Raw genomic sequence first — 19,677 nt, 5'->3', positions numbered from 1 at the left:
GGCAGTCTTTAAGTTTTTGAAAATCTGGCAAATGCTTTCCTTGCACTCAAAAATGAATGCCACTGACTTAACTTTCAGCGAAAAGTTTAAGAATGTTGCCTGCTGCTAGGGATGCAGCGAGCACATTGGGATGCATTGTGGGACTTCACCTTGAGAGCTTCTCCATGTACAAGACACTTATGAGCTATTTCCACTTACCTGTTATGTTGCAGCCAGGGAGGACATGGTGGGACTGCAAAACAGCCTGAATTCCCATGGGAGATTATCAGAGTGTTAGTACAGAAAAATGAGCGTCTTTATGGAGTTAGAGCAAAGGGCTCTCTCTGGACAAGCTTTTCCAGCAAAGTGTGTGAATTTCCTTTTAGCATATTCAAAATGGCAGATTTTAAATTATATCTACCAAATAGCAACACACTTAGCTTATAGTATTGAAAATGACAAGAGTGAGTTATGCCCCAGGTCCCCGAGCAAATGATGCTGCAGGAATCTTCCGTGAGATTTCCTTCAGAAACTTGGCTACTGGGGGCAGCTACGTGGCTCAGTAGATAAAGAGCCAGTCCTGATGATGGGAGGTCTTAGTGAAATTCTTTGTTAAAGTTTATGTAATATTATTAAAAAATAAGGTTGGGGGGCAGCTGAGTGGCTCAGTGGCTTGAGAGCCAGGCCTAGAGACAGGGATGTCCTGGGTTCAAATCTGGTCTCAGATACTTCCTAGCTGTGTGACCCTGGGCAAGTCACTTAACCCCCATTGCCTAGCCCTTACTGCTCTTCTGTCTTGGAAGCAGTATACAGTATTTGATTCTAAGATGGAAAGGCGAGGTTTAAAAAAAAAAAGAAAGAAAGAAACCTGGATATTGGGCAAAGGCCTCATGTAGAAAGGCAAGAAGCCAAGGCCCTTAACTATAAGTGTTAATACTTAGATTTCCTAAGGTGAGACATATTCTCCTTATCATGAATGCCATGTTAATCTTTCAACCTGCAGGTGTCAAGGATGTCTCAATGACAAACTTTTAAAACTTCACTCAAAGCGCCCTTTGTTTGATGAAGATAACTTTTTTCCCCCCACAGTGGCCAGTCTAATAAGACTTCAAACAAACTTTTACCGCCACTGGCAGATTCAGGAGTGTATATAACAGGTGTGCGGGTTCCAAGTGTTTCCTGGAGCAGTAACTGAAGGTACACAAACCTTCTGGTCTCCTTTGCTGTTCTCTGACAAGATAATCCATTTCCTGACTCCGGGCTGTGTGAATTGCTCTCCTCTAAGCCCAGATTTCTCCCCTTCCTCGTCTTTGTCTCTTGGCTTTTCTTTGAGTTCTTGCTAAAATTGCAACTTCTACACTAGCCTTTCCTGAATCTCCCCAGTGCTAATGCTTTCCTTCTGCTCCATATCTCCAATGTATGCAGGCTCTGTATTTTGTTTGTACATAGTTGCTTTCCTGTTGTGTCCCCCATTAGACTGTGAATGCCTCGAGAGCAAGGACTGTCTTTTGCCCTTCTTTGCAGTCCCGGTAGTTAAGAAAGAACAGTGGCTGGCTCAGCGCATAATAGGCACTTGCTAACTTGACCCCATCTTTAGTTTGAAAAGACTTTACTCACCTTCATTAGTGGCGGAAAGTGAAATAAGTTGAGGTAATCATTTGTTAATTTCTCAATGGCTGACTGTAAAAAAATCAGATTAATCAAATTAATCATATGCCTTTTACTTCGGGAATCTTAGTAATAAGATCATGATTAAAACCATAATGTATATGAAGACCAAAAGCCTTCCATACAAATCCCAGTTTGGTAGGGAATTTCACATTCAGCATCCAACATTCAAGAGACCTTCAACATAATTATCCAAGCTTGTTCCCAAAGAGATAGGCAGTGTGGCAGATGGACAAATAGTTGATGTTAGGGCCATGAGGAACAGGGCTCATTCAGCTCCCACTCTGACACATACTGGCTATGTGGCTTTGGATAGGTGTCTTAATCTCTTAGTGATTGCTACAGGTATCTAGGTTTCTGAGTCACAGACATAGGTATTTCCTCACTTAGGAGTTCTCAGTAGCAGTGAAACCCCAAGTCCAGATCCAAAGAAATATGGGTGGTTTTCACTTATTTAATAAAACATGGGCTTGGAGTCAGGAAGACTCATCTCCATGGGTTCAAATCTGGTCGCAGATACTTTCTAGCTAGATGACCCTGGGCAAGTCATTTAATTCTATTTGCTTCTGTTTCCTCATCTGTTTAAAAAAAAAAAACAAAACAACTTGGAGAAGGAAATGGCAAACTACTCCAGAATCTGTGCCAAGAAAATCCAAAATGTGTTCACAAAGAGTTGAACACAACTGAAAAAAACTGAATAACAGCAGCAATAAAACATGTTAATGTACAAAAAGATGGGTGATAGCAACCTAAGGATTAAACAAAATATTCTTGTAAATACTGTCAGGGTAGCTGAACAGTGTTTGCAGGGTTGCAGTTGTCACGCTGCAAAACAGGAAGAAAAACCACAATGTGCATGAACATTGCATCAGTGACTATTTACTAAGGCTCAAATTCCATTAAATAGCTTATTGTACTTTAAGGACTTTCACATGGATGTGTCCAAAGCTCCCTCCCTTGAAGAAACACAAAGGATTGCTAAAGAATTTTTTATACTCATCAGGTGTAATTCAGTTTTTCTGTGAACAGCACATATTGTTATTCACGTAGAGAGAAAAACGCACCAAATGTGGGGGGAAAAATTAGATGCCATTTTTTAAAAAAGAAAAATGAAAGCTGTTGACACTTGACAATGTAATGAATACTTATTGGGTGTTCAATTCCTATTCCACAGACCTTGTTCCTCTACATGGGAGCTTCAAGTGTGCAGAGAAAGAAGGGAGCTGTGGGTAAGCGGAGAAGAACAGCCCTAGAGAAAAAGAAACAGTGAAAGCTTTTGATTTTCCTGCTTCATTTGAGGGGGTTCATCTATATCCCAGCTGTACAACCTTTCTGACCCTCTGACTAACTCTTAGAATGAGATGGGCTGAGACCAAGGGAGTCCAACTCAGTTTCCTCAAATGTAAAATAAGGATTGTGATTCATAGTTTTAGAACTCTTAAAGTAGAAACTAACAACTCCAATCTCATTATTTTACAGAGAAAGAAACAGGCAGAGAAAAGTTAAATGAGTTGTCCAAGCTCACATAAGTAGAAAGTGGGAAAGACATGACTTGAACCTATAAGACTATACCATAAAGTCTTTCAAGGATGACATGTCCATTCCAGAAATAAAAAAATCTATGATTCAAAGATTCTAATTCAGACTGACAATGTGAGCACCAGGAAAACTTAGTCTTTTGGTGACTTCTCACCTTTTTCCTCTCTATAAATTCTGGAGTGTGATTCCCATACCATCAGGGCATTTCTTTCATTCATTCCTTTTCTGGTGTCACCTTACTATATCTATGTTTTTCCCTTTTTTAGTTGGGGGATTTTTAAGATAAGAAGTCTTCAAGTTCTCTAATGGCAGAATGGCAAAGAGCAAGCAAAGCTAACATTTTTGATGGTGGAAGTCCTATTCCCAGAAGCTGCCTTCATTGATATCTGTGAAATCTGTCCAGTTATTGACTTTTTATATCCACAAGAACAGAATAATTCTATTTCAAGTCTTGTTTGGCCCACCCGCAAACCTCCCTTACCCAACACCATCGATATTTCACAATCATCAGGTAGCATCCCCATTTTCTCCCAAAGGCTTCTTATAACTATGGTTTCTAGAACTGGTATTGAGGGTGAGCATTAAAAAAATTTTTTTTACTTTATTTTTTTAAGGGTGAGTTTTTGTAACACAATCACATGTGCTTCCACTTGGGGATTTTGTAAAACAGAAAAATAAGTAGAACAGCTTGGCTAAGTAGTGGTTAATCATGATGTATTGACAGAAAGTCTTCTGAAGAGCAAATTGAACTTTTTTACTAGTTCATTTCTTCAGGTTTACATTTATACTCAATTAGAGAAGAGGAAACCCATTTGCTGAATTTTTTGTATCATGTCATAGTAAATTGGTTGGCAATGTAAACTGTTGGTATTCTTGGAAAAGAACCAATTTTCTTTGGTTATATTTAGAGGCTACCTTCCTTGGGAAGTCTTAGAGGTCAGCTACAGGATGCAAAAAACCAATTTAGGTGAATGGGTTCTCTTTGTCACTAAATGGAGATTCTCTAGGAAGAGGAAATGAGGTTAGTCATTGTCTATAACAGACTGGCAATATATGAGTACCAGGATATTACTAGAGGTACTATGAGGGCATTAGAACTTGATGGGAAGCTGATCCTCAGAATTTTTTCCTTTATTCTATACCCGAGAACCATTCTCTTACTTCCAATTAAAAAAAGAAGAAATCTTTTTTTGTTCTCTATGTTCATTAGCTCATAGAACTTAGGACTGGAAGGGACCTTAGGCATGAAAAAGTTCAATCTCTTCATTGTGCTGATGAAGAAACTGAGGCCTAGAGACATTAAATCATTTTCCCAAGGAAGCCAGGGCAGTGATTTTAACAAGGGTCCTCTCACTATCATGTTGTCTTTCATAAGCTTCAATAGTTCAGAAAATTTTGGTAGTTAAATTTCAGAAAATGCAGTGGTTAAATTCTGAAACTCCCTGCAACAGTCTTGAGTAAGAATCCTTAGAAATATACAGGGGTGGAGGGGATATGACTGAGGAGAGACTCTAAATGAACACTCTAATGCAAATACCAACAACATGGAAATGGGTTTGAATCAAGAACACATGTGATACCCAGTGGAATTGCGCGTCGGCTATGGGAGAGGTGGTGGGAGGGGGGTTGGGAAGAAAAGAAAATGATCTTTGTTTCCAATGAATAATGTTTGGAAATGACCAAATAAAAATAATAAAAAAAGAATCCTTAGAAATACAAGAAAATTCTGTGAGGTTTGGATGAATGGAGGTAGAGCATCAGAATACAAATGTGTGGATACACTCTGGTTCAAAATCATTAAGCTGTGAAATTGTGCAACCTCCTTGCCCCCCATATTTCTCTTCTTATCTTTACTATTATTGTTGAAGGCAATACCATCGTTCAAGTGACTTGGCTTCCCAAACTAGGTGTTATCTTCAATTTTTTCTCTCACTCTCCACAGTCAATCTGTTACCAAGTTCTGTTGACTTTTCCTTGATAACATCTCTTGAGTATGCTCCCTTCTTTCCACTGTCACCGCCACCTTCATCATTACTGCAGGTCATCATCATTACTGCAATAACCTTCTGATTGCTCTTTCCACCTCAAGCCTCTCCTAACTCTGATCTATTCTCCATGCAACTATCAAATTACTCTTCCAAAAATGAATGTCTAACCATGTTAATGAGCCCTCTCTTCCCATCTGCCTGACTCAATAAACTCTAACAGCTTCCTATCACCTCTAGGACCAAGCATAACATTCTCTAATTAAAGCCTTTTATATCTGAGCCCTCTACTACCTTTTCAGTTTTCTTACACCTTATTTCCTTCACAAACTCAGAAGTCCTTAACGTTCCTCACACAAGACACACTTTCTTCCGATAAGCATTTTCACTGACTGTTCCCTCATTCCTCAAATTTTCTCTCCTCATCTCCTTCTCCTGGCTTCCTTTAAGTCCCAGGTCAAATTTTGTTTTCTGAAAGAGGTCTTTTCTGTTCACCCTTAATGCCAACACCTTCTCTCTGAGGTTACCTCCAGTTTATCTTGTATATATCTCCAGTTTATCTTATATATATCTTTTACTTACATAGTTGTTTGCAGATTATTTTCTTCACTAACCTATGAGCTCCTTGAGAGTAGGTACTAGGTTTTGTTAGTTTTTTTGTCCTTTCTTTGTATCTCTATTGCTTAGCACAGTTCCTGACACATAGTAGGTACACAATAAATTCCTATTGACTGTTTCAATGTTTTAAAATTTGTTGAATGGCTCAGATTTAACTTGCCTCACTGGTCAGACTTGGGGTAGTCTCTTAACTTTTCATTATAGCATTTAAACTATGATGCTTCTTGGTAATTATAGGATGTTGTTTCATATTTTCAATGTTTCTTGTCCAAAATACCTTTATATGAATAATATGCCCCTTAGAGATGATGCCCATGTCCTTTAAGTCCTCCTCATCAAGAAGAAGGAGCCTCTTTCCAGTGATGTTATTTTCCTTAAACAAAGTTGCATATATACTCATTTCTTCTGAAGAGTCACCTAAGGAATGGTGGAAAACAAACAAAAGGAATCAGGCTAAACTAGGTTTCAAAAGATGCTAAACCCATGAATTAAGAAAGTATTACTCCACTTGCCTTTTCTGGTGAGTTGTTGCATCCAAAAGTACTGTGAAAAAAGGGAGAATGTAGTTTTTAATGTGATTTTGTTGGAGCCTTTTAAAAAAATACTGGCATTGAAAAAAATTTATATGGAATTTATGGCCAAGTTTTACATGGAACTATTCTCCTCTCTTTCCATACATTCACATCACATACATATACATATGTATGTATATATGTATATGTTTGTACATATATAAAATTTCTGGCTCCATTTCCAAGGAAAAATGAAAGATCTTGCCATTTGTAGTTTTAGGATCATAAGCTTTAACACTAGATGTATTTAATGATTCTTTAAAACAATATACATGTCCTATTGAGGTATTTGGGAATCTTATGGAAATTTTGTTTCTCTATTTGGGATTTGTATTTTCCATTTATTTCAAGAGTTGAAAGGTCATATGGTATAATGGAAAGAAAGCTGGCCTTAAAGCCAAGATGCCTTTGATAACATTCCAGATATATGATTCTGGGCAATAAAACTTGGATTCTAGGTCTAGACACTAATTAATTAGTTTTGAGATTTGGGCAAACCATTTAATTTCTGGTGACTCATTTTCCTGTTTTGCAAAATTCTACCATTAACACCATAATGGTGCATGATGTCATAAACAAATAAGAACTTACCATTTCATTGTATGATAACTTTTACCCCAGTGATTTTAATGCTTTTGGTATACAATATGTTTGAGTTCCTAGAATGATTAATAAATACCAAAAGCAATTTTGTTTTTGTCTTGAGTATGCCTTTTCTTTTCTCCTAAGGTAGTCACCCAGATCCAAAAACAAGGTATTTGAGAAACTTTGTAAACGGCAGTGATGAAGCAATGAAGACCCATAACCTTGTGTGTGTCAAAGCTTTTAGATGGTGCCTGCTCCTCATTAACCAAAAAAGTCTAGTCCATGGCCACAAGAGGTCCATATCAAACCTCCTCCCAGACCCTTTAGCAGTAGTCAAGGAAGAAAGCCTAGATCTCTCTACTGGGATGGTAGCCCATTCTTTCTAGGCACTAGATTATATTCAGCCTATTTTTTACTTCCTAATATAATGAACTCCTGAGAGGGTAAAGCTGAACTTTGGATATGCGATTGATTGCATAGAGTTAATTTTCATTTTGTCCCTAAGGAAAATTCATCTCTGTTTCCATGTAGGGAGATTGAGGACTAAAAGTACCAAGGGCTAAGTAAGGTAACTACTTGATAGAGTTTTACCTAGAAGGCATGAGATACAATGAGGATTTTTTTGGACATATGGATACCAGGAATCCCTGCCCAATCTTCAGAATCTCATTGGATTCTTAGGAACTGCAGAGACTTTCAGGAATTCCCTTGTTTTTCCATGGTAGGAAATTTAAACCAAAGACAACTATGAGGCTTTGTAGTTTGACAAATAGCAACTATATAGTTGTGCAGAATTCCAGTTTCACCCAGTTTTGTAGGTCACCTCTATAGGAATCTGCAAAAATAGCTTAATCAGGTTTCTTAAAAAATAAAACAAACCAAAAACATTGTGGCCTTTAGTCCTAAAATGCACCCTGATGCATTCTTATTTCTTTTCAGTCACATTCACTTAAGGTCTAAAAACCTTCTAGATCAGTCAATGTGAGCATGAGCTATCTGAATGGCTTTAAATAATTTTTATTTTACTCTTAAAGGCTTACTTTAAATTTTCATTGGATTATAGTAAGAAAAGTTAAAATATAAAGCTTATAAACAAACTCTCCTATAGTGACATCCACTTCCAGTTTAACTTAAAACCTTGTTGCCAAATTTATTCTAAATATGTCCAGGAAGAATTAATGGAACTAATAAAAGATGCTTACCACGTCTTCTTCTGTCCATGCACTAATCTCAAAGGATGGCAGCAGCTGCATGGGAAATATGAAGGAGAAAAAGAGTAATAATACCATTCTCTTTTGGCCTACTTACCTAACTCTTCTTAATTTTTGCTAGTCAATTTGACTTGGTTACTCCCTCTGGGTTTGACTAAGTCAATATCCTTTGTCTGATCCGAAGGTGCATTTATAATATTCCATGGATTTTGACAATAGCAGCAAATGGTAATCACTAAGAACTCACTATAGCTTAATGCATAAATAGTGGCCTTGTAGCTCACTACTCAGGACTGAATAATCTTTCTCTTGGGTGGGTTTTAAGAGTGTTAAGTTGAGTCTCCATCTTATTAAAGATGGATTTCATCCAAATTGGTGCTTCCTTTACTGTATATCTTCTCTTCATATGTAGGCTGCTAAATTTCATTTGAAGCATTATTATTTCCACCTTCTTCTCCAAACTCCTAAGAAGTGAGATCTGGTAAGAAAAAGGGCATATGATCATTCAACAATGGAACCCCTACCTAGCACAGCCAATTATTAATTGATAACAATTTATAGGGTCATTTGGAACAATATGAATAAAATCTAATGTTTTATGAGCAAATTGATTTGGATGTGTAGGCTTTTACAAAAGAAGTCATTGAGTATTTTGATAAAATGAGTTCTCATGATATCCAAGTGTCATCTTTCTTTTGGAAAGTATGGCACTTAATGTTGACCTAGAAACTTTTCTGGACTTTACCTTGACTCTGTTCCTAATTTCAAGGATTATTTCCTTTCTCAAATGGAGAAACTCTCAAGAATTAAGACCCTAACCATCCTATGCTCATTTTACACCTCATGGTGACCTTTGTGTTTGAAGATCTTTTGTGTAAATATTAGACATAGCCTTCTCTGAGATTTTAGCTAATGAGGAAGACCTAATTTTAGAGAATGGTAGAGATAGTTAAAAGTATTGATAAAAAACAGTAAAAGAAATTGACATATATATTACATATATATCACAGATAATTTTATCTATATTGGCAAGCAACTTTTTTCTTGGGGAAGGCGTTGGAAATAGTTACAAAGAACAAATTGTTATTTTGACCCAAAGACACATATATGTTCCCCAAGACTGTGGTGTCAAGTTCAAACAGAAAAGGGAGCCATTAATCCACATATAAGAATTCCTGCAGGCTAAAAATTGACTTCATTTTAAAATGTAATATTATCTCTATTTCATTTTAATTAATTTCATGAAATATTTCCTCATTACATTTTAATTTGGTTCTAGATATGCTCTCAATTGGGAGTGTTGTAGGAAGCATGCCTGCTAGGTGTTTTTATGGAGATGTTCATCTGAAATTGTTTTTGGTGCCAAAGACCAATTAGTCCATAAGCATTTTACTAAGCACTTGTTATGTACTGGAAGCTGGTGATATAAAGGCAAAAATGAAATAATTCCTGCCTTAGGTAAGCTTACCTAATATAGAATATAAATTCTAAAGATCTATCAACATCAACATGAGACTCGTGAGTTGAATGATAATAAGGAATAGTGCATAATTTTTAGGAATTTAACCTGCCCAAATCTAGTGAGATTGTACTGAAAATAGTCATTCATCTTCCTAGTCATGCTGGACAAGCCACCTTTTTTTGCTGAATGAGGAGAAAAAAGTGCTAAGTTCAAGGAAGTTTTTATTTTTTGTATAATAAAAATCAGAAAGTGTGTTGCTTAATTATCCATTTCCTTTTACTAAATAACTGTTATTTGAAAAGTATTATGCTAGGTGCTGGGGACAAAAAAATAGAAAAAAGAAACTATATGATGTCCACATTTAAGGAGCTTATGGATCCAATAAGAAGGGTAAGAAATGTCTATAAATATGCACCAACTAAAGTAGAATGCTATAAGAGCAAAGGAAGAGTCCAGTGAAGATGCTACTAATACAAGAGGAGAAAGAGAGCCCATTTAGCTGGGAAGAGGATCAGAGAAATCTTACTGGAGAAGGTGGCCCTTGGAGGAAGAGAAGGATTTTGCCAGATGAAGCTATGGGGAGGGCTTATATTCGAGGCATGGAGGATGGCCTGCCCAGAGACAGGGAGGTAAGGAATGGTATTAGGAAACAACTAATGGTCTCATGTGACTGGAACATGATTGCATGAGAGTGATATGAAATGCTTAGAAAGGCAGGCTGGTGTCCAGTTGTGGAAGGCTTTAGAAGTTTGTATTTTGTTCTAGTGGCAATAGGAAGCCAATGCAGGTTTTTAAAAAAGAGGAATGACATGGTCAGATCTTTGTCTTAGAAAAAATAATTGGGGGTGCAGTTGGTTAGTTTAGAGGATAGAGACCCAGGCCTGGAGATGAGAGGTCCTGGGTTCAAATGTGCCCTGAGACCCTTCCTAGCTGTGAGTTTCTGGGCAAGTCACTTAACCCCAATTGCCTAGCCTTAATTTCTCTTCTGCCTTGGAACCAATTTTTATTATTGATCCTAAGACAAAAGGTGAGTGTTTAAAATTTAAAAAAATAATTGGAATCCTTTGTAAAAGGGGAATGGAGAAGGGAAAGTTCTAGGGGCCAATAGGATTGTCAAGCGAAGGCCATCCAGTCCAACTCAATCATTTTACAGATGAAGAAACTAAAGCCTAGGGAGTTTTCTGACTCTAGAATTTGTAAATCTTTACCTGTACAGTGCAGTTTCCATAATCACCTACTATTTGCTGAGCAACTGGCATTGCTCTAGTTCTTAAGGAGTATAATGAATTAGGATAAAACAAGGACACTGCCTTTAAGGAGTTTATAATCCAGTTGTGAAAGCAATACTAACAAATAACAAAAGAAGACAATATATGTCTAAAAGTTAAATTGGGTGGAACAGATTAAGTGGTTCTAGAAGTTCAGTAGAGAAGGAACACAATGGGCTACAGTAGTCAGGGGAAGAGATGGTTAGGTTGGGTTTTAAATGATGGATGGGATTTGGTAGAAAGAAAGATGAATGTCTGGGCAAAGGCAGAGGCAAGACAGTAGGAAGAGTAAAGGTAAGGAGAGCCTGAGGAGGCAGGGTAGAAGGTTTATTTTAGGTAGGAGTGGGAAATTGGTTTTGATATGTTGGATGGAATGAAATTTATGGGAGAAGTTCAAAAGTCAGGAAGTAGAATTTTAGAGTCTCCATGTTAAATGTCTAGGTTAATATACTTTTGGCATTTTGTTATAAGACTTTCAGAAGGATACTTATGCTTCTGAAATCTCTACTATTCCACTGACTAAGACTGCTGTTTTCAATGTCCTCTCAGGGCATACTACATAAATGCAATCTTTTGCAACTCTCCTTCCCTCAACGCTTGCAGAGGCTACCAAAAGCTTGTACTCACCTGTTTTAAAGAAAAGGAAGAGAAGATGATTTGGGAAATAGATCATAAAGCTAAGCTTGATCTAAGAAAATGCATTATAGACTTGCTTCCTTTACCAAACAGCTGAATTCAGCTATTAAGGAAAACCTTTTCCTTCTCCCCAAACAGAGAAACAAATGTAAAAGAATAAACTTTTGATCAGTTCAAGAAACAACACAGAGAACGGAAGAAATTTTTCTTGTGATTAAATTATGTTTCTTTGGGGGGGGGGGAAGTGGGAGGTATGGAAAGAAGAGGGACCTGTTAATTTGGGGGAAAAAACACAGAACTATTAGATAGTCAGAAAACCGAAGTCTTTAATCAGGATAGGGATAGGTCCAATATTAGGCTGCTGCACAGAGCCCAGCGCCAAGATCTACACAGGGCTATTCCCTGGGGACTCTAGGGATGCATCCCTGGGAGAAGACACCCTGCTAGATGCCAGCTCCGAAGAGGGACAGAACTTGGTGGTCTTTTATACTCTCTGGGGAAGTTATTATGGCAAGCCTGCATAGACTGCAAAGAGGTCTGCAGCCAGCCTCAGGGGTATCAGGGAGCCTTCAGCTATATCAATTACAAAGGAAAGGGCCAAACCTAGAGCTGGGCTTCCAGAGAGAGGGCTGTACTACAATGGGGGAACTTCTAAAACAAATAAAGGCACTCAACATTCTTACTACATCCACACATCCCACCACACAAGGGTCCCCAAACAGGTGTGCCTGGTGCTGGGGTTTCTCAAAGGGCGGGGGTAAAATTGAGGCGTCCAGATTTCACATTGACAGACCTATAAAGATTTCAATTGCTGAGCCAAACACAATCTAGAAATGAACATATGGTGGATGGACTTTTTTTTAAGGCTGAAATTGTAGTGGTCAGTCAGTCATTTTGGTGCTATTCCTGTGAAGAATTGAGAAGGCATGGAATAGAATGTGTCTTTGGAGATTTACCAAAATGAGGGCCTTAAAGTTGACTCACCCCAAACTCTGAAATGAGAAGCCACTAGCTCTGCATTTTGTTTGGATCCCTGATTGGTAGAACGGCATGAAAAGAGATAACATTGCGAAGCCTCACTGGGGAAAGGCTGTCGTGCTTTAAAATATTTTAAAATTGGACACAGAAAAAAAGAACAACAACCATCTCTAAGCACACAGTGGCTTATCATTTTCTTTACATCATCATCGTCGTCATCATCATCATCATCATATACAGGAAATATAAATCTCTTCAATGGGAGAGTCATTAGGGACATGGTAATACCCATAGCAACATTACATTTTTAGATATTTTCCCACCTTTCTTTTGAGATCCAAAACAAAATAGACAAAACCCCCCCACCTGATTCCCTGTCCCTTTATTGTACCAGTTCGTTCCTTTTGCTGATTGTTTTTAATTGCCTGCCTATGTACACAGTATAGAGGATGGGGGGGGAAAAGTAGGAAGCATGTGACAATCATCCTTTTTGAAGGTGTTTGGGGATCCAAGCTAACACAGACACTGCATACACAGCAACACATAACCAAAGAATTTACTGTCAAAATGTTTATTGCAAAATAGAGTTTTAGAACAAAGGAAAGCAAAGGAAAAAAGATCACATCAAAATGAAATGTATGACACCATTGAGATTACTGAATACATTGCTGGCTTTGTACTGGAATATCAAGTTCCTACTAGGAAGTAAGACAATGACGGAAAAGTCTCACCACACAAGACTATAATTTCATGCTCCATACAGATTTTTTATACAAAATTCTGGCACTGGTCTTGATCAGAATAATATCCCAACAGAATGAGAGAGAGAAAAATGTTTTGAAAAAACCACCATGAAAATGCTGTCCATTCAAAGCTCATCTGACCACACTAAAAGAGTATAAATAGTATCATTTTCTATTATTTAGTACAAACTTTTTCAAGAGTGCAAAAGCAATAAATGCAGTGTACTGTATCTGACATTAAAAAGGTAGTATAACATTCAGCACACAATATAAAATATTTAATAGAGGTGCTTGAAACTAAATCTGAAGTTAATATTCCCACACCAGAAAGCTCCACACAGGCATTAGAATGTGCACACTAAGTTGAAGTCTAGGGGAGAAAATGAAATGTTTTGTCCTCCAGATTTTCCTGGTAGTGGCTAATTTTACATTGTAGAAAATGCTGCATATGTGCCCATCAAGCTACATTAAAAGGCAAAGAATAGAACAAATTGTCTGTGAGACAATATTTAAATGCTCTCCTGGAAAAGGGGTCTTTTGCAAAACCTGTAAAAAGGTGCCTGATTACAGAAAGAAAATGAACACAATATGTGGGTGAAGCTGGCTAGTAACACCTTAGCAGTATTTGTGTGGTGTGGTCTCATTCTGACACGTGGCAAACTATTGCTGGTGTAATAGAATTTAACTTGGAATAACTGAGTATTTTTTTATTATTGTTCATAAAATCTTCACTTCTTTGTTTAAAAAAAAAAAAGAATGAAAAAGATACAGCCAAGTCTCCAGCACTGCTGCGGGGTACTGTTCTGGATGTCTTTGCCTCTCTTTGTATCCCAGAGCTTGGCACAGTGCCTGGCACTTAGGAGGAACCTAATGCTTGTAGTCTGCCTGACCCAACTAATAAATCCTTTGAATCTAACAAAGTCCAATTCTGAATATCCAAACTGAGTAAAGGATTTTAAGGATGATAAATTCATCTGGAAATGACCTTAAAGATTACCTAGGGCAACCCCTTGATCTGCAGAAAATGAAAGTGAATCCAGAGGAGCTCAGCCATTTGGTACAGTTCACATAGGTAATACACAACAGAGCTCTGATTTTATCCCAGCTCTATTAACTGCAAAGATGCCCTCTTAAAATGTGACTAATTGCCACTTAAACTGTACCAAGCTGGCTAGTAACACCTTAGCAGTATCTAGGTAGTGTGCTCTCATTCTGACACATGGCAAAAGATTGCTAGTTTAATAGTATTTAACATGGAATAACGGGGCTTTTTTATTATTGTTCATAAAATCTTTACTTCTTTGACTAAAAGAGAAAAAAAAGAATAAAAAAGATACGGCCAAGTCTTTAGCACTGATATGGGGGTAGTGAATTGCTTGGTAAAAGTCTGACATACCAAGGCCCTTTATCATTACTGATCCCATACTCTAAAATGTGTCCCTCACCTCTGATATTGGTATAAAATACAGAAATTTCTCTTTAAAAATGAGTTGAGGGAAAGGTAGCATCATAAAATAACAAAATCAGTTCTTTGAATTCTCTCCTCTGAATAACTGTGGAGTCAGTATAATCGAGAAGGAACCAAGTTGGATTTTGTCTCAATAGCCCATTTTCCTTGGAAACTTGTTCTAGCCCTGTTATTCTGGGAGCTGAAAAGATAAAGGCCATGGATATTCTTAATTCAGGCTGAGTGTACATGTAGCAGCTATTATTTTGAAAATTCATGCTCTGACTTTGGCAATTTGATTTATTACTCCTGAAGGAGAAAAGCTGTGGAAACCCGAATGTAAAGCCATCAATGTCTACCTGAATAACCTTATGAATCAAGTCAAAATATTAAAAGGCAGTTAATAAGTCTTCAGACTTCTGGTCCTAACAATGATTATAAAAATGTAGGGATTTGATTTTCTTTTTCAATCTTGAGATTTCTCAGCATTTCCCAAACTCTCCTTACTAACAACACACATATTTTTACGAATTATAGTTGTGAGACAAAATCTACACTAGCATGTTAAGTATTGGTGGAGATATAAAAAGTTGAAGAGAAGCTGAATAAAAGTCGATTATAACCTTTACATTAAAATAACTTCTATGATTTTATTAATTCAATAAGTGTTTCTTTTAAAAATTCAAAGAAGAATCTGTGGTTTGCTAAATTTCTACCAAGTGATGCTGGATAAATGATCATTCTTACAAGGAATGATGATGTGGTAGCAGGCTTAACAATGGCACCTGTCTTACTTTGCTTTTCATTAGTTGTGCTGAAATATGATTCTGGTTTTTATTTTTTTAAGATTAATATCAAGTAGCACTGACCTAGATTAAATTTGTTAGAAAGGTGCATTATCCAGAGCATCTAGTAAATAACTATAGGACTTAGAAATGGATTCTAGTTCTAGCTCTTTTAAGCTTCCTATCTCTTTAATCGACTGTAAGCTCCAAAACAGTAAGGGATGAAGTCTAATGTATTTTGTGTATTTCCCTTGAGCTTTGCACACATAAAATGATTTTAATAATTGTTGAATCGAACTGAATTTGCCGTGTGACTTCCAGCAAGTAAGTTACTTTGCCTCTTTCCACTCTCCATTTCCTCAACTCCAAAATGAAAGGGTTGACTAGATAATCTCTGGGGCTTCTTCCTGCTCATTCTGATTCAACTTTCAGAAATGCTGGAGCCCTTCCAGACAAATAGGGGGTCATACCACCCCAGTACAATAAAATTACTAAGTGTTCCCTGAGGGTTAGGAAGGAGTTTTTAATGCCACAACTCCAAGAAGATGGCACTGGGTCTTTTATAGTACAGATGTATATAATTTCTCAGTGTAATCATGGTCAGCGACTACCTACACTGATGAGGAAATTGGCAAAGAACTAAAAGTTATAAAAAACAGCCATGTTTAAGTCAATGGTAAAACTAGGCTCATAATGCCAGTAGTCTGATTCTCTGGGGTCCAATTTGTAATGCATCAATCTATCAATTTACATATTAAAAGGAGGCAAATCTTACATCCCCATTATTATAGGTTCAAATTTGTTGGTCAAAAAGTTGGAGTTTTTTTTGTTGTTGTTGTTGTTGTTGGTTTGTTTGGTGGTGGTTTTGTTTTTTAATATATGAAGTGCTTAAATTCTGGAGAGGGAGCACACACCGACACATTTTTCTTTGCTTGTGCAAGTTGAAGCATTCAAGGCACACTCTTGTCTCGGTCTTTTTGGGACACTAGCAAGAAAATCTTTCCTTCCTTTCTTCTGTTTTGTCTGCTACTACACCAATAGCCCCTTTGTTTGAAGAACTAGAGGTTTTGGAGATCATCAGATCTCCACCAGAACAATGCCTACAAGGCAAGAGTATGTGAGTCACTAGTTATTCCCTATGTGGGAACAGTGGGATGAGAGTTACCTTTTGTATGGTATTTCATGAACTCAGTCTCTCCTAAGGACCAGTCTATAGGAATCATCATGAACTTGTTCCTTCCACACAGACTTCCCATTCTCACTTTGGTGTTAATATAGCCCTAAGGCACCTGTTTGTAAACAGCTCAGCCCAGGAGAACCAGACCAATGGTTGCTAATGCTTTGTAATAGCCCTCAGGGTACAAGAGAATTCACCTGTCTATGTACCTTGCATGACACTAGTTTTCTTTTCACGGAAGCTCTCTTCCTTTAGTTTCATGCTCCCAATGATTACAGGAGCAAAAACTACTCAAAACTGGATTCCCTGGAAAGACTTACTGAAGTCATTCACATTTCATTTTTTAGCCCCATTGGCATTAGAATTGTTCCACATATCACTTCCAGAAAATCTTAATATTTACTCCAAATGGGGAAGCTGGTAAAAGTTAGATAGATCTTTTGGGGTATTTTTTAAAATTCCTAAAGGTAAGAGGAGATATACATTTTCAAATTCTAGGAGCTTGATTCCAGGCTTGGATTTAGCTAACATGATTAGAAATGGCAATTGTTAAGAGGAGATTGTTATTCAATTATATTTGACTCTTTGTGACCCCATTTGGGGGAGATACTAGAGTGGTTTGCCATTTCCTTCTCCAGCTCATTTTACAGAGGAGGAAACTGAGGAAAACAGGGTTACGTGACATACCCAGGGCTACACAGGTAGGTAGTATCTAAAGCGAGATTTGAACTCAAGCAAGGTGAATCTTCTTGATTCCAAGCCTAGCACTCTATCCACTATAGCACTTAGCTGACCTGGCAACATATGTGTGTGTGTGTGCGTGTGTGTATGTCGCTAATAATCTCTCTGATGGTCTTAAGGGAGAAAAATGTCACTAAAGACATTTTATGGGATTTAGTTTCAAGAAAAAATTGCTTCATAATTTAGTCTGGAAACAGATTGCTGACAACTACTTCAGTTAGAAAACATCTTAGCTTTGCCAGGTTTCTCAAGCAGCCACCAGAGAAATAACTATCAGTTTCTCTGTAAAAGTACTGGAATCTCTGAGTCACTGCAGAAAAAGGCATAGCAGCATACAGATGATTCTGGGGAAGCATCTGAGAACTAAATCAGTGATTGGGTCCTGGTGGAGAGCCATTTAGATACAGAATCTGGTGCTATTTCCCGTAAATAATGGTCATTTTTCCTTTGAATCTTATTTCACAATGGTTAATAATAAATTCAGGATCCAGGATTACCATCCTTCTCTACTGGCTATTGAAAGTAGGGCCATGTTTAGGGCTTAAAAGGCTGGGAGGTGACCCCCTCCCCAATTAACAGCAGCCTTTAAAAAATGCTCATTTAAATAAAGTACAAGCTAACTTTTAGAGGAAAGTGCATTGATGAAGCTCCAAGGCTTGCGGAGATAAATATAAAGGACTACAGTATTTGCTGTCAGTTTCAAAGATGAGTAGTCTTCCTTTCACTAACATGTTATTGATAAAATTGCTCAGGGTTTACTTTAAGCAACTGTGTTTCAAGAAGCACTAGGACACTTTGGGATGAGATCCTATACAAATAGCAATTTGGTGTTGAAAATGTTCTTTGTTTGGATATTATTGAAGATAGGTGTTTGAAACAACCTTCTTTGATCTCAGGTTCTTTTGTCAACATTTTCAGTCACAACCAAGCATTTCTGACATCACCAAGTATTTTCATACAAAATCAATATGTAATAAATTTACTGATCTGACTTGAATAGATTAACAGCAGAAACAAGTATTTAAATTGAAATAGGAGCCAGAAACATTTGCTTGAAATACAAATATCTTTTTCCATAGTAAGAGGGAAATAAAATTAAGCCAAATACACAATACAAAACACTCATGTTTCAAATATGTTAAAATGTCCTCAGCATGAAAGCCAATTGTACCTTTTTTTTTTGAGCCACAGAAATTTCTGTAACCAGGCACCACATTACAGTTGAATTGTGTGCTATGTATATTTTTCTTAACATTTTTCTTCTTTTCCTTCAAAATTTCATTAAGCAAAAATAAGTCAGTAGTAGTCTAAACAGAGAGTGCTGCCATGTAAATGTGACTGACCTAAAATCCCCCAAAAAACAACACAGTGTTTGATTTCCTCCTTAACTCTTTTTCATAAAGATCAAGATTACAAGTTTCTTACTTTTTTTCTGAACATTTTAAATTTTATTGCTTTGCTTTCAGGCTTAAGAGAGTTCTGGATTTCTGATTTCATTCACTACTGTCATCCATGTCATCCTCATCACCGTCATCATCATTGTCACCTTCTGACATGTCAAATTCACTGAACCCCAGAGCCATGTTGATTTTCTTCCCCCTTCTCTTAGATGTGGTTTTGGAAGAATTCTGCTTGGCTTGCATGTTTATCTGCATTCCAGAATGCAGGACAGCTCCTGCTTTGTTCATTGAGAAGATATCCCCAAAGCCCATCATCATCATGGCCTGTAGACTTTGGTTCATGCCATCTCCCTCCCCGTTACTTGTTGCTGTGATCTGACATGACATCTCTGCACTGTTTGATTCCTCTGTTTTAGATTCAAAGTAAGATTCCTCAGACATTCTTGCAGCAAGAGGCAAGAGAAGCTATCAAAAAGGAAGAAAGGACAGAAGTAAAAAAAGGAGAGTTAAAAACCAAACTCAATTGAGGAAACAGGCACCATGAGATGAGCTAGAATTAAATACAGGAGGTAAAATGATTAGTGAAATGAACTCAGGGACTGATGAAGGAATTCATTGAAAGTCAGTTGGTTTCATTTTTGTTGTGTCCTTTATAAATGACAGGACAGATTTCAGTGGAAAGTCTATAAACCAACAAGGAGCATGATTTCCAATGAAAAAGTTATAACTTTCTAGGCCTTCATTTTGTATATACAAAATGGTTTGGGGGCAATGTCTTAATTTCTGTTCATTTCACTTTACCACAGAATGTTTTCATTTTAACGGTCACATTTAAAAGTGAAAGGAAATAGACGGAAAATCCCAACAAAACCAAAGAAATCAA

General features: G+C 37.3%; 1 protein-coding gene across 3 annotated transcripts in view; it reads right to left on the bottom strand.

Moving 5' to 3' along the window:
* MAP3K20 (mitogen-activated protein kinase kinase kinase 20) overlaps positions 1–19,677 on the bottom strand; it is a 219,745-nt gene that overhangs the window by 39,220 nt on the left and 160,848 nt on the right. For all 3 annotated transcript variants that reach the window (XM_007494388.3, XM_056794010.1, XM_001368122.4), the window contains exons 12-15: positions 8,149–8,193; positions 6,302–6,332; positions 6,067–6,206; positions 1,597–1,659 (exon numbers count right to left, since the gene is read on the bottom strand). In XM_007494388.3, coding sequence (XP_007494450.1) covers positions 1,597–1,659; positions 6,067–6,206; positions 6,302–6,332; positions 8,149–8,193 — 279 coding nt within the window. The remainder of the gene's footprint in view (positions 1–1,596; positions 1,660–6,066; positions 6,207–6,301; positions 6,333–8,148; positions 8,194–19,677) is intronic.

This window comes from Monodelphis domestica, chromosome 4, assembly GCF_027887165.1.
Source record: "Monodelphis domestica isolate mMonDom1 chromosome 4, mMonDom1.pri, whole genome shotgun sequence".
NCBI lineage: Eukaryota > Metazoa > Chordata > Mammalia > Didelphimorphia > Didelphidae > Monodelphis > Monodelphis domestica.
This window is presented reverse-complemented; position numbering and strand designations above follow the sequence as displayed.